General features: G+C 42.5%; 1 protein-coding gene across 4 annotated transcripts in view; it reads right to left on the bottom strand.

The window, feature by feature from the left end:
• Positions 1 to 16,037, bottom strand: part of fam227b (family with sequence similarity 227 member B) — an 84,636-nt gene that overhangs the window by 12,489 nt on the left and 56,110 nt on the right. For all 4 annotated transcript variants that reach the window (XR_010000892.1, XM_062963130.1, XM_062963132.1 and 1 more), the window contains exon 11: positions 12,328 to 12,396. Coding sequence is in view for 3 of the 4 variants with exons in the window: in XM_062963130.1 (XP_062819200.1) it covers positions 12,328 to 12,396 (69 nt within the window). In the remaining variant the exon portion in view is untranslated. The remainder of the gene's footprint in view (positions 1 to 12,327; positions 12,397 to 16,037) is intronic.

Raw genomic sequence — 16,037 nt, 5'->3', positions numbered from 1 at the left:
TAGGGGTGTTTAGTGTGAGCTAAATATCTACCACATTCCTCATCGCTGTTTGAAGCATGGTGAAAACTCTACAGTCATGGATCAGCCTTCTGGTGAATAAATAGGAACTAGGAGTCCAGAAAGGTACTCCAAAACTCCACGAACTCTCCAAATCCCTAGATTGCCACACAGCTTCTGCTGATCTGATGGCCTCCAGCAGTTTTAGGCTCTAGTGCTGAACATTTTTGACCATTGCTTATGCTGGCTGGGTTGATGGATGTCACAGTCCAAGATATCCACGGACACCAGGATGGGAAAGACTGCTGCAAAGTGTTTCTGGAAAGCAATAGCTTCAAATGATTTAACTGCAACCACCAAGCTTCACACTTAAGTTCGAACAAACCTCAATTCAGCTAAGCAAAAGAAAACCTGTGGCCCTCAAAGATGTGGATGGAGTGAAATTCACGTCATCATTCTGGCTAGGTTTGCTGGAACTAATGAGAATTGGAGTCCCGTGCCATCTACCCTGAATGAAAGCTACTATCTCTGATCACTTGATTATTCAAATGTCAGGAGGCCTTCAAGAGTTGCAAACAAGACATAAATATATTTTGCTGTTCATAACTTGCAGTGCAATGGTCCAGATCTATATTATCTGTCTCCCATCATCTGTAACAACAGAACCAAGCTCTAAAGGAAGAAGAAGGGGTGTTACTACAGTTATAGAATCTCCATATTTATATCTCCATGGATATTGTTCTGACTTTAGGTTCCCTCTCTGTTGCTTGTTCTTTGCTATAGTTTTGGTTTAAAAAGCAGCAGTGCACACATATATTAAACTAATCTTTCTCTGCTTTATCTGTTCTATAAAGCATCAACATTGCCTTATAAAGATATGTTTTCAAAATTGCCTCTTCTTTTGCACGAAATGTCTTCTAGAAATTTCTCTGAAAATGCATTGTTAGAATATCAATATTATTTCCATATGTTTTTTTCCATAACTGATCTTTAAAGCCTTGCATGACAAAGCAAGGTCACTTTCTTATCGGACTGAAAATAATGTTAATTGCAATTAATAGTATTCAAGGTGCTTGTGCACATTCAGTAATAGTATTAGTATTCAGTAAAAGTATTAGGGTGGAAAGATAAATCCAAATGGTCAGTAAGTAAATGGTACCAATATATGGTGGAGCAAATGGAATTTGAAATTATGAATGTGAAACTAAATGTTGTAAAAACTAATGAAAATAGAACAAGAGAAATGGAAGAAAGATGGACAAGGGTAAAGAACTATATCATGAATCAATCTGGAGATCAAGCCATAAGAAATAAGATACATATGTTATTTAGTATATAGGATGGAAATGGATAAAGATATAAAGATTGTCTCACAAAGAAACAAATATGTAAAAAGAAAATGATCCTCGTGTTGGTGGTGGAAATTGTAAATGTTTTGTATGTCTACGGTATGTATTTTTTGTGTTTTAAAAAATAAAAAATCTGTATAAAAAATTTAATAATATTCAAGGTGCCGGTCAGATTGGGAAAAAAGAATCGGGGATCTGAACAAGCAGCAGATGTTGGAGGAAAATACTGTTCCAATTATTACCTAATACTGAAAGTACTGAAAAAATGTTTTTGAGGTCAGCAATGACAGTCTGTCTGGGAGGCCTGCCTATCATTTCTTACTGTTGGATTTAGTTTTCGAGCTGTCATTCCAGGGTCATAATGACATTGCAGGCGGAGAAAGATCTCCAAAACATTAAGTAGAAATCTCAATTGGATGTTAGTCCTCCCAGCAGAGTTTAGATCTGGGATCAATCCACACCAGCTACTTCTTGTCGCTTTTGAGTGTCCAATCTAGCTTGATAGGCATTGAGGACCACCTAATTCTAGGGAGTAAAAACCAAGTATTTTGGTTTGATGTTTTTGGTACTCCCATCAATTTTTCTATATTTTCTTCCTCAAAACCATGTGTCTCTTAGAATCACGCTAAGAACAATTAGGTTGGCAGGCCAACACAACAGAGGGAAGGCTAGCCTAATCTATCTAGCAGTGGCTGGTTTAGTTGATAGGTAGAAGCCCCTCCCTGTCACCTGGAACATGATTCTTTTAGCAGGAGAAACTATCCAACCCAACTCCATTCTACATATTCAAAGTCCACCCAACATTTTCCACAGCTGAACAGTTCTTAATGTCAATACGTTTTCCCTAATGTTTAGGTGGAATCTCTTTTCCTGTAATTTGAATCCGTTGCTCTGTGTCAGTTTTTGTGCAGCAGAAAACAGGTTTTGGTTTTGATTCTTCCCTCTTTCAGTGGGTTTCTATGACTGAGTAGGGACTTAAATGTTGGTTTCCTGGAGTCCTAGTTCAGTGCAATACCGCACTGACTCCTTTCAACTCCTATTTTATATTAATTACTAGCTGTGCCCGGCCACGCGTTGCTGTGGCATTGTCTGGTGGTGTTGGTGAGAAATTGTTGAGGTAGTGGTGGTATTGAATGTCTGTTGTATGGTTGTCTTTATGTTTAGTATGCACACTGAAGTGGATTATATGGCAGTGTGGAGTCAAGATAATCCAGTTCAGAGCAGATAATATAAGATTCTAAATGGGTTATATAGCTGTGTGGAAGGGCCTTGAGTCTACACTGCCATATAATTTAGTTAAAATCTGATAATCTGTGGAAGAGGCCTAAGTGAGGCCTAACTGTGCCTGTCCCCTGGGCTGAGTAGGTTGCTAGGAGACCAAGTGGGCGGAGCTTAGTCTACAAACTGGCAGCAATTGGATAAAAACTATTATTCCTCTCCCTGTAATTAGGACTTTATTTTTCTTTTCTTTTTGTTGTATCAACCTAGAGCCGTGAATGATAGGTTGTGTTGTCAAAATTCGAGGTTGAGGGGCCTGTAGTTTTGTTGTTTTGTCTGCTGCCCTGATGCCATCACTCTTTTATATATATAGACTTGGTGACTAGAAATATCCATGTTTTCATTCCCCAAGTAGAGGTATAGAATCACAGAATCATAAGTTGAACCCACACCTTCAAAATAATTCTCACCTCAATTCTGTTGTTCCTCCAGTTACAACGTGAAAGTACAGTAGAGTCTCACTTATCCAAGCTAAATGGGCCAGCAGAAGCTTGGATAAGCAAATATCTTGGATAATAAGGAGGGATGAAGGAAAAGCCTATTAAACATCAAATTAGGTTATGATTTTACAAATTAAGCACCAAAACATCATGTTTTACAACAAATTTGACAGAAAAAGCAGTTCAATACGCAGTAATGTTATGTTGAAATTACTGTATTTACGAATTTAGCACCAAAATATCACAATATATTGAAAACATTGACTCCAAAAATGGCTTGGATAATCCAGAAACTTGGATAAGCGGGGCTTGGATAAGTGAGACTCTACTGTACTTCTTTTAGCTGCCTGAAGGCTTTCATGCTTTTTACCCTGCAATTTCTAGGAAAAACTGGCTTTATAAAATGTGTGCCCTGTAAAAAATCAAGTTGTATTTTTTTCTATGTTGGGGTGGGTAGGTTTGCAAACTAGCTGCTCCATTCAAGAGACCAAGGAAACTCTACTCATCTGCCATTTCTGTATGTTTTGTCAGCCAGCTTCAAGACACTTCCCTCCATGGACTCTGGGATTCTAATATCCAATTGGATTGCTTGCAATTACACAACCTCGAACAACCTTGGCAGACAGCTCAGAGGATTGTGGAACTGTTGCCAATGCACAAATAGCCCATTATTTGAAATCCCTCTATCCTCTTTCTAGGAGGAATGCATCTTCTTAGGCAACTCCCTATGTATTTGGCTCTTAGTGTTCCGTCCCCCAGGACGATGGTTTGCCTTACCTATTGGTCGTTTGTTTGTTTTCCCTCCTTTGCATTTTGTTTGAGCCTCTGGCTGCAAAAGCCTAGGAAAAGTGGCTTGGAATCTGCAATAGCTGGCTGCAGTTTTCTTTGCAGTGATTGGTCAAAGAGTGCAACATCTTAGGACCGCCCTTTTTACCAGGGTCTAGTCTCCATTTTGGAGCTTCATTCTGGCTATTGTCTTCCAACGTGCTGGAGCTGTGCAAGGCTAACTGGGACAAATCATCCTCAAAACCAGGCCAATCTAAGCCTATCCAAATTAGATAAGTATTGAATTATATTGATCTGGAATAGGAAATCTAGTTAGAGGAGCAAAGTTATTCCATCGCTTCTAGAACTAATCTTTGCTGTAAAGATAGGGAAGGAAAGAGTTTCTCCTTCTAATATAGGCAGCGTGATTAGGGTATAGTGGTTTTATAATCACTTTTGCCTTCTGGAACCAGGGATAATTCTGCAACTAAAACCTATGGAAATTTGTTTCATTTTCTGCAACTTTAAGATCTGTGCCAGGTTTACAACCTTGTGTGAATAAACATCCTTTTTTGAAGTTATCCAGACTCAGTCGTTCAATATCTATAGGACAGCTTATAGGGATTTGCAGTTCGCCCGGATAAAGGACAGCACGTTTCAGTTTTATAGCTTTTTATTGTCCGGCGGACGGCACAGTTTTGAGGTCGATCAGCGGTTTTTCCGCTTCAGCTAGCTTGCACGGCTTTATAGTTTTTTATAGTTTAGGAAGTTTTAGTATAGGCTGCGGCTTTTCCGCCTGAGCTCAGTCTGCATACCTAAAGACTCTACCAGCGTCTGAGGCAGTGGAGCCCGCTCTCAGACCTGAAGGAATCAAATAGTGGGGCTCTATTTCCTTGCTATTTGGCTCGCGTGTGCGCACGTGGCCCAGTGGCTTTCTGGGTTTGCACAGGCTGTGCAGTTCCCAGCAACGTCCAGGGCTCCCTCGGCGGTAGACCTCGAGCCGCGGAGCACCAGCGACAGTTCTTTGGCTGGCTCTGAGGCGTGAAGCCCACCAGAACCAGGCTAGAACCTGGACAGGCCTGGCAACGCTGCTGCGAGTTCGGCCGGAGCACTCGGCCGGCTTCGACCTGCCTCATGGTCCGGCGGTGGTGACCTGCCTCATCGTCCTGCGGTGGTGACCTGCCTCATGGTCCGGCGGTGGTGACCTGCCTCATCGTCCTGCGGTGGTGACCTGCCTCATCGTCCTGCGGTGGTGACCTGCCTCATCGTCCTGCGGTGGTGACCTGCCTCATTGACCTGCGGCGGTGACCTGCCTCATCGTCCTGCGGTGGTGACCTGCCTCATCGTCCTGCGGTGGTGACCTGCCTCATCGTCCTGCGGTGGTGACCTGCTTCATCGACCTGCGGTGGTGACCTCCCTTCACAGCGGGGAGGAGGCGTCTCTTCTCTCCTCCTTTCCAAAGCCAGCCTCGGTGCTCCTTCGGCGGCAGGCCTCGAGCCGCAGAGCACGAGGTGCTTGAAAATTTGGCGAAGTCGCCATTTTGGCAGTTTACGTCACTCGGGCAAGGGAGGTATCAAGTGGCAAGTTGCTGTCAGTTGACATTTTGCAGCTTGCCCACCAAAGTCTGGCGCCAAAGGTCACTATCTTTGTAAAGTATAGTTACTTAGTGATATATATTGCTATGGTTAAGTGCTGTGAATTGTATTATATATTGAATTTGCTTTTATTGTAAATTTACTTGCAGGTATATTGCATTTGCCTTTGTTGTAAATTTACTTGCTATTAAGAATACATAATGTCTATGCAATTTCAAGATGATACAAATGGTATATCTCCTTCTGAGGCTGAAATTAGGAATGAAAGGCCCCAAAGGATAAAGCACCCTTCAGCCAAGATGCTAGCCCATCTAATAGATGAAAAGGAGCTCCTCCATGTGAGGTTAGGTTCGGCATGGGAGCGCATTGTAACATTAATGGGCAGAATAGAGAGCTTGGGTATTACAAGGGTGCCATCCATATTACAGACAGACCTTGAAGAGACCTTCGGTCTTTGGAGGGGTTTGGTGTCTAAGATAGTCCAGGTCCTCGAGCGCATTAACGCCAAGGATTCAGAGTTAGAAATAGTGAGTGTTTTAGCTGACACTAATGAGAAAGAAAATAGGGTGAGGGCAATCCTAGCTTCCTTATGCAGCCATGAGACCAATCTTTTAAAATCACCTGCTGTGGCACTTAGTCTTAAGTCCAACCGCTCTAGTCAGGTATCTAAACTAAGGGAGCGTGCATCGTCTAAACACAGCCACTCTAGCAAGTCTTCTGCTGCTGGGAGTGCCATCTCTTCCCTAGCTGCCTTGCACATTAAGGAGGCTGCACGTCTGGAGCTAAAGAGCAAGGTAGCGGGGGCGGAGGCTGATGCTAAGGCAGCTGATCTCACCCTTCCCTTTAAAGAAGAAGAGCAACGACTGCAAATAGAACAGGCCCGTAGACAAAGCGAAATGCAAATAGAACAGGCCCGTAGACAAAGCGAAATGCAAATAGAACAGGCTCGTATAGAGATGCTTAGAATAAAGATGGATGCCGCAGCCAAAAGGGTAAGGGCTGAGACTTTGGCCAAGGCCCTAATTGAGCCACTCACAGAAGAAAATGTAAGCCAGTTACCAATACAGGATCCTTCTGCCAAAGTGTTTGCGCACCTTGGCAGCATGAACAGCCAGTTTTCGGATGAGGAACAGGGAGACTTCTCTCCTTACCCAGAGCAGGGTCCCAAAGTCACTTTTGAGTTTCCTGCAGAGCAGAGCGTCATAGCGGGGAGCTCACCCTTGCTCGAGCTACCTGTGCCTCCTGCTAAAACCCTAGGTCAGTCAATCAGGGCCTCAAGGCCGAGCGCTAGTTGGCCCCTACAGACAGCTGCACAGGGAACCATCGATTCGTCAGTGGTCGATGTCATCCCTCCAAGAGGCCAAAGGTTGACGCAAGGTACACGGTGGGAGTCCACTCCACAACAGCAAACTCCTCAATTGTTCCCTTCGACGCCAGAGTCCCAGCTTGTCTCCATCATCAGAAGCCCCAGAAGAGATCTTAAGGACAAGGGTGTCGAAAGGTTTTCGGACAAGCCTGAGGAATTTCTTCTCTGGAAGGCCACCTTCCAGAGAGCAATCAGAGACTTAAAGTTATTGCCTGAGGAAGAACTGACTCTTCTGGCTGCATGGTTGGGCCCAGCCTCATCCTCACAAGTTAAGAAGATCTACGCAGCCCACGTAGCCGATCCCGACAAAGCCCTGGAAAAGGCCTGGGCCAGGTTGCAGCAGAGGTATGGGGCCAGCACAGAGATTGAAGCATCTCTTATGGACAAGCTCCAAAGGTTCCCAGCTTTAAAACTCAAAGACTTCAAACTCTTGTGGGACCTCAGCGATCTCCTTGCGGAATTAGAGTCGGCCAAGGAGAATCCAGAACTGCCCGGTTTGAAGTGCCTCGATCAGCACCTGTCCCAGAGGCAGATCTTGACCAAGCTGCCCTTCACTTTGCAAGAACGCTGGGGACAGGAGGTCTTCAACTACAAGGAGGCCCACTCCCAGGCATACCCTCCATTTTCTCATTTGGTCCAGTTCATCACCAGGGCAGCCAGAGAAAGGAATGATCCACAGACGGGCCTCCCCACCTTATACCAAGGGACCCAGCCAGAGAAGGCACCTGAAGTGGACAAGAAACCACCTAGAGAGGCCAATAGACCTGTCAGCGTAAAGGCAGTCGAAACTCAACACAAGACTGACGAACCCAGGTCGGAGGTAAAGGAGTTGCTTTGCCCTATTCACCAAAAGCCTCACAGCTTGGCCAACTGCAGGGAGTTTAGTAGAAAGACATACAAAGAAAGGCAACAGCTAGTTCAAAAGCAGGGAATCTGCTTTAGATGCTGTGGAGCAACTCCACACTTTGCATCCAACTGCAAAGAAAACATCAAGTGTGAGAAATGCAACAGCCTCAAGCATTGCACCGCAATGCACAACTCCAATATCATCTCCCACCCCAAAGAGAACGCTTCACCAAAAGAAAAGTCAGCAGTCGAAGACACCGACAAGCCAGCCGCACCAGAGATGCAGGTGGAAGTTTCAGCAGTCGCCTGTACAGAGCTGTGTTCTGACTCGCACCAGTACAGAGTTTGTCATCCTATCTGCCTAGCGGATGTATATCCAGCCAAGAGCCCTTGGCTTAGAAAGAGACTCTATGTGGCCCTGGATTCACAGAGCGACGCCTCCCTGGCTACTCCAGAGTTCTTCCGCATGTTTGACCTTAAAACCAAGATGGTCGACTACACTATGACTACATGTGCAGGAAAAAAGAAGTTGCAGGGTCGCATAGCATCTGGCTTCGTTGTCTCCTCTTGCGACCAGAAGAGACAGTTCAAGTTGCCAGACCTGATTGAGTGTTCCTCTATTCCCCGGAACAAAAGGCAGATTGTCACCAGAGAAGTTGTGGAGGCTCATCCACATTTGCGACGGTTAAAGAATGCTATACCAGCCTTTCGGCCAGATGTGGACATTGCCCTTTTGCTTGGCTCGGACTGCCCGAGCTTGTTCTGTGTGAACGACCAAGTTAAAGGACCTCCAGGTGCACCTATCGCACAACAATTGCCATTAGGCTGGACAGTCATAGGCCCAGTGTGCATAAACAAGATGCACCCACCATCGTCGTTGGACTCCAATCAAGCACAGGTGCTTAAAGGTGGACGTCCTACACTTGTGCGCAGTTGCCTAAGTCATATCTCGGTCTACTGCCAAGCAATAACTCCAGAGTATTCCTCCATCTTCAAAGTCTCTGAGAGAGACGAAGCCACAGCGCTCTCGAAAGATGAGCAAAGGTTTTCGGACATTATGAATGCTCAAGTCTCACGAAGTGCAGAGGTGAAAGCCTGCAAATCAACCACAGAAATCAAGATGGGCCAAAGATCTTGCCTGGAACCACACCGTTTTGAATGTTTTTCGGAGTGGCACAGTCTTCTTAGAGCAGTAGCTAGGCTTATACATCGCTTAGTCTGCAAAGATAGTCAGCCTTTGCAAGTTCAGGACATGCTGAAGGCTAAGGGAGTAATACTCAGGTCAGTTCAGAGGCATGAGTTTAGTCAAGAAACAGCCAGGTTAGAACAAGGGCTTGACACCCCCAGCCGGAGTTTCTTGCGTGAGTTAAACCCATTTCTAGACAAGGAGGGCATTTTAAGAGTGGGAGGGAGGTTAGCTAAGGCTAAACTCAAAGTGTGTATAAAGAACCCCATCATTGTACCCCCCAATAGCCATATTGCTTTGTTGTTGGTTCGTCACTACCATGAGAAGATCCATCATCAGGGTAGAACTCTAACTGAGGCAGCCCTTAGAAATGAAGGTCTGTGGGTAGTTAATGCCAAAAGGTTGGTCAACAGTTGTATTTTCAAATGTGTCAAATGTCGGCGACTCAGACGAAACTGTCAAAGTCAGTTGATGGCAGAACTACCTCAGGATAGGACTTTGACAGACCCACCCTTTTCCCATGTGGGAATCGATGTGTTTGGTCCTTGGGAGGTTGTCACTAGGAAAACCAGGGGTGGTGTTGTAAATAACAAAAGATGGGCGGGTTTGTTTACTTGTTTGTCAAAACGAACTGTCTATATAGAGGTTGCAGAGGGAATGGACACTTCATCATTCATAAACGCATTGAAAAGGTTCATAGCCCTCAGAGGGCCAATTAAGTCAATTTGGTCGGACTGTGGCACCAATTTTGCATGTGCAGACCTTAGCCAACCACTTCTGGAAGAGGTGGAAGGCCGAATACTTAAGCCAGCTTCCAACCAGAAGACTCTGGCAAACCCCAAAGGACAATGCCAAGGTGGGAAACCTTGTGTTGCCAAAGGACAAAGACTTGCCCCGCTATGCCTGGCCTATGGGCATTATACTAAAGACCTTTCCTTGCCCTGACGGTAAGGTTAGAAAAGTTCAAGTAAAGACTCATAGTAAGGACAAAATGTCTGTCCTGGACAGACCAATTAGTGACCTCGTGTTGCTTATTGGAGATGTTTAAAGTTTTATACTGTTGTATTGTTGTGTATACAAAGGTGTTTGTATGTTTTTGATTGGTAAATTCCCACATCCTGGGAATTTAGCGGGGAGTGTTCCGTCCCCCAGGACGATGGTTTGCCTTACCTATTGGTCGTTTGTTTGTTTTCCCTCCTTTGCATTTTGTTTGAGCCTCTGGCTGCAAAAGCCTAGGAAAAGTGGCTTGGAATCTGCAATAGCTGGCTGCAGTTTTCTTTGCAGTGATTGGTCAAAGAGTGCAACATCTTAGGACCGCCCTTTTTACCAGGGTCTAGTCTCCATTTTGGAGCTTCATTCTGGCTATTGTCTTCCAACGTGCTGGAGCTGTGCAAGGCTAACTGGGACAAATCATCCTCAAAACCAGGCCAATCTAAGCCTATCCAAATTAGATAAGTATTGAATTATATTGATCTGGAATAGGAAATCTAGTTAGAGGAGCAAAGTTATTCCATCGCTTCTAGAACTAATCTTTGCTGTAAAGATAGGGAAGGAAAGAGTTTCTCCTTCTAATATAGGCAGCGTGATTAGGGTATAGTGGTTTTATAATCACTTTTGCCTTCTGGAACCAGGGATAATTCTGCAACTAAAACCTATGGAAATTTGTTTCATTTTCTGCAACTTTAAGATCTGTGCCAGGTTTACAACCTTGTGTGAATAAACATCCTTTTTTGAAGTTATCCAGACTCAGTCGTTCAATATCTATAGGACAGCTTATAGGGATTTGCAGTTCGCCCGGATAAAGGACAGCACGTTTCAGTTTTATAGCTTTTTATTGTCCGGCGGACGGCACACTTAGGGTAAGTGCGAACTGAGGCTGCAACACACCCATATTATTTTGTCTTTGAGGGGACGGAACCTGGAGAAGCCTTGATAAAATACCCTTGTTCACTGCCTTCTAAAATATCTAAAATATGAAATGAGAAATGTATGGCCCTTCTTAAATGGTAGGTAGGTCTGATATGATCTGACACCCAATAAGTTGTGGAGTCCCATATGTTCCCCGCCCTTGTCATAAACAGAGATGAAAATTGTTTTCAATTAAAAACAACAGTTGTTTTTAATTGAAAAATGATGCTTTCTATGAATACACAGAATTTAATTCCTCCTCCTTTTCAGTGGGATAGCATTGAGGCATGTAGAGTCTATCCTTTGCTTACAACAAACATCTATTTTTACATCTGTTCAACTTCTTTTCTCTGTTTATTTATAGTATTACATATACAGTGTTGTTTTCCTTTAATGTTCATATGAAGAAAATGCACCGAAAATTTCTCCGAAAGCATATCTATATATATAAGAGTGATGGAATCCCGGCAACCAACAAAACAACAAAACTAAAGGCCCCCCAACCTCGAAAATTGACAGCACAACCCCTCATCCACACCTCTAGGTTGATACAAGAAAAATAAAAATAAAGTCCTAATTAGAGGGAGAGGAATAATTGTTTTTTATCCAATTGCTACCAGTTAGAAGGCTAAGCTCCGCCCACTTGGCCTCCTAGCAACCCACTCAGCCCAGGGGACAGGCAGAGTTAGGCCTCACTTAGGCCTCTTCCACACTGCCTATAAAATACAGATTATCAGATTTCAACTGGATTATTTTGACTCCACACTGCCACATAATCCACTTCAGTGTACGTTTTATACAGCTGTGTAGAAGAGGCCTCATATAATCCAGTTCTAAGCAGAAAATATAAGATTATAAATATACAGTAGAGTCTCACTTATCCAACATAAACAGGACGGCAGAACGTTGGATAACTGAATATGTTGGATAATAAGAAGGGATTCAGAAAAAGCCAATTAAACATCAAATTAGGTAATCATTATACAAATTAAGCACCAAAACTTCATGTTATACAACAAATTTGACAGAAAAAGTAGTGCAGTAATGCCATGTAGTAATTACTGTATTTACAAATTTAGCACCAAAATATCATGATATATTGAAAACATTGACTATAAAAATGGCTTGGATAATCCAGAAGGTTGGATAAGCGAGGCTTGGATAACTGAGACTCTACTGTACTTTATTTCCCATACCACCATACTTCGCCACAGCAACACGTGGCCGGGCACAGCTAGGTCTTCATATGAAACAACAACCATAAGCAAGCATTGTCAGTGCAGTTATGCTGTACAATTTTGTAACCGGCCAACCAAGCATTTTATGAACATATCTGCTCTAAGTTGATGTGTAGCAATATTATCTTAATGCAATAGAATTAAAAAAACAAACAAGGAAGCTGTGCATTCTAAAGGAATCTAGATCCCAGTGGTATTGCTAAATGTTGAAAAGCGTATGTAAACATTAGTCAAACTTCCAATTATTAGATAGAAAATATAGAAAGGTAGCTTATCTGTAATGCTAGCTCTTTTGAGTGGCTACTTGGCATCAGATTGGACGTTCTGGAAGCAAAAATTTTTTGGGATGGAAGCCTTACCTGGCCCGGGTGCTCTTTCCTTGAGATTACTGCATTCCTGCTGAATTCTGTCCGAGCTCTGGAACATTGCTGGAAAAGAAAAAAGCCAAAAAGAAAACCATATCACATCTGTGGAGGGTTGGTGCATCTGGATCACAGGGCTTCCTCTTCCTGCTACTCCTTTCCCATTCTTTTTCATTATTTTGGGTGCATCATGTTTGCCAGCTTCTGTCACAGGCACTGCCTGCTGTGGAGTGAGCAATGCCAGCGATGATGGCAAAGGATGTGAAAGAGAGAGGGAAGCAATGTAATAAGTATAACATCTACCGGCCTGTGTCATGCCTTGGACAATGCCATCAAATTTATACTACATCCTGATTTAAGTCAGGACTGTGTGATAGCACAGTTACGCTTCTCATATAAGGTGCTGATATAATAATAGGGGTTGAAAAGGACCTTTGAAGGATGGAAGAGTGGAGTGACACATTGAAATTATATACTTGAAGAACGAAATTGACTACTCTAGGTTCTCCATACCTGCATAATCACCACCTGTGGAAGACTACACAGTCGAAACCGGTCGTGGATGGTGACTAACCTTGGACTTGTTTAAAACACTGGATTTCATAAAAGGATTCACTTACTTGGACGTTTACATTTGGACTCACAATTACTGACTTATACAGTCCTCCATGTGGAACATGAACTCTGGTGGGCATTGGACTCACAAACTCTGAATATACTTTCTATGAATGTATGTGTGTTGGTAACACATGGATTTTATTTTGGTTTAATTACTGTTTTATAGGCTGTGGCGCAGCTGGCTAGTAACCAGCTGCTATAAATCACTACTGAGTTCGAAGCCCGGGTCGGGTTAAGCCTCCGGCCATTAAAAAAAAAAATAGGCCCAGCTTGCTGTTGACCTAGCAGCCCCGAAAGACAGTTGCATCTGTCAAGTAGAGAAAATTTGGGTACGCTTTATGCGGGAGGCTAATTTAACTAATCTACAACACCATAAAACTGCTCATGAGGAAAAGAAGAGGAAGAACAGCCACCAATGGACGGTGAAGCAACAGCTCCCCCTTTGGCCGGAATCGTGAAGCTGGAAAGATGTTAAAAAATGCCTCTGTGTCTGTCTAAAACTGAATGTTGTTTGTCTGTTGGCATTGAATGTTTGCCATATATGTGTTCATTATAATCCGCCCTGAGTCCCCTTCGGGGTGAGAAGGGCGGAATATAAATACTGTAAATAAATAAATAAATTATTGGATTACATTTCTAGCTATAGTGGCCTCTTGCCTGTGCATTTCAGGGAATCCTTTCTTTGTATTATGCCTTGGACAATGCCATCAAATTTATACTACATCCCGATTTAAGTCAGGACTGTGTGATAGCACAGTTATTCTTCTCATATAAGGTGCTGATATAGTAATAGGGGTTGAAAAGGACCTTTGAAGGATGGAAGAGTGGAGGTATTGGATCTGTTGGATTCACAGCCAGCCCATTCCCCCAACAAGCCCATGACCATTTTCCAACTTGCCCCCATCCAGATGGACTGATAACCAAGAAAACCCATGCTAAAATGTCTCAAAGGTTTTGCTATGAGCAAGTAATGCCATGTTATAATAAATCACCCAGTTTCCAAAGTGCTTCATCCCCTCTTTTCTATTTCTTTCTCATTGAAAATAACTGGAGGGGAAATAAAAACTGTTGACTTTGGGCAACTAAACTGATAAACAGACAAACACACAGCATCCTCTTCCACCATTTGGTTTGCCTGGCGCAAGGCTTCAGATTTGGAGATCACAATCGATCTCTTACTTTTGTCTAGAATCTTATTCAAACTGATCAAACCACTATACGGATTTCTGCAGCCATGGAATCAAATATATATAATTTATTTAGCTCTACTTAGCCCTTTATTAAAGGTTTAGCAATAGTAACTTCCAGACATCTTCAGTCTAACTCAGCCAGATCTTTCAGACTGATTTGGAAGGGATTTTCATGATAAAACTGCTGAGTGAGATCAAACTTGTGCCAAAGCTAACTGCCAGAATCCCAGTCTTCTATCAACCACTTATGGGATGGGTGTCTTTTTTAAAAAATCATGAAAAGCTCCAAACTGGCTGTCCTCACTAGAAAATAGTTTAGAAGGAGCCAATTTTTTTCCAACAAGAGTGTTCCAGATTTGAGGGGCACAGAAAATAACGAGGACTGGGATTTCCATTGGGATAAAGGGTTTTATAACATAAGATATGTATTTGGTTTCCAAATGGCTGAGCGATGGTGTTGGCTGTTGAAAATATCTCTCGGACTCCACAGGGATTTTTCAAGTCAATTAATCAGCAAGCTTTCATTCCAGGGCAGGGAATATTGTTAATCTTTCCATATTATATCGATCTCTATGTTATCGGACTGGATGCAAGGAAGATGATCAACTTTCAAAATAAATGTGCAAACACAGTAATTCATATTGTGCCCCAGTGAGTTTTCATGGCTGATGGGGAATTCGAAACCTGTCCTCCAAAGTCATAGTCCAGCACTCAAGCCATTGCACCACACTGGTTCATTCCATCTCTATAATTCTATTAATAATAATGACTTAAGAGCATTAGTGTGAAAACTATGTATAAAGCCTACACATGCTAAGCCTCCTTTAACATCTCCTTATAATAAAGGGACCTTGTAAAAATGCTTCGACTAATCTGAAGTTAGGAAAAAGAGAGTTGCATGTACACAAATAGAGTCTCACTTATCCAAGTTAAACGGGCCAGCAGAAGCTTGGATAAGCGAATATCTTGGGTAATAAGGATTGATTAAGGAAAAGCCTATTAAACATCAAATTAGGTTATGATTTTACAAATTAAGCGCCAAAACATCATGTTATACAACAAAATTGACAGAAAAAGTAGTTCAATATGCAGTAATGTTATGTTGTAATTACTGTATTTACGAATTTAGCACCAAAATATCATGATATATTGAAAACATTGACTACAAAAATGGCCTGGATTATCCAGAAGCTTGGATAAGCGAGGCTTGGATAAGTGAGACTCTACTGTACTATGTTGTCCCGTTTTCTACAATAGCCTAGAAGGTACATCTGAAGACCTAATGTTTTGTAGTCTTACATTTTTCTTACTATAGTAGAGTCTCGCTTATCCAACCTTCGCTTATCCAACGTTCTGTATTATCCAACGCTGTCTGCCTTTTAGTAGTCAATGTTTTTGTACTCATTTTCAATGCATTGCGATGTATTCATAAATACATGTATTGAACTGCTTTTTCTGTTGATTTGTTGTAAAACATTTTTTTTCTGCTTAATTTGTAAAATCATAATGTAATTTGAAGTTTAATAGGCATTTCCTTAATCCCTCCATATTATCCAACATTTCTGCTTATCCAATGTTCTGCTGGCCCATTTATGTTGGATAAGTGAGGCTCTACTGTATTTGACCCCAAAATATAGGATAACTCACCAACATCTGTAGATATGCGTCACAGTACGTATCAATTGTGTGCCTATCACTTTAAAAAGATGATTTATTGTTTCAGTGATAGCTTTGCTAGTCAAAGAAAAAGCAGGCATCCTTTAAAGAGAAAGGTCTCGAGAGCCACAGAGATGAATCAAAGGCTTAAGTACAGTGCTCTGTAATCTGAGCTTTCTCAATAAATCTTTCCCAATAAACCCTTTCAGTTCTCTAAACAGACTCTACAGAAACACAGGGCTT

The sequence above is a fragment of the Anolis carolinensis genome, unplaced genomic scaffold, assembly GCF_035594765.1.
Source record: "Anolis carolinensis isolate JA03-04 unplaced genomic scaffold, rAnoCar3.1.pri scaffold_11, whole genome shotgun sequence".
NCBI lineage: Eukaryota > Metazoa > Chordata > Lepidosauria > Squamata > Dactyloidae > Anolis > Anolis carolinensis.
The sequence above is the reverse complement of the archived record's forward strand: the minus strand, read 5'-3'. Positions and strand labels throughout refer to the sequence as shown.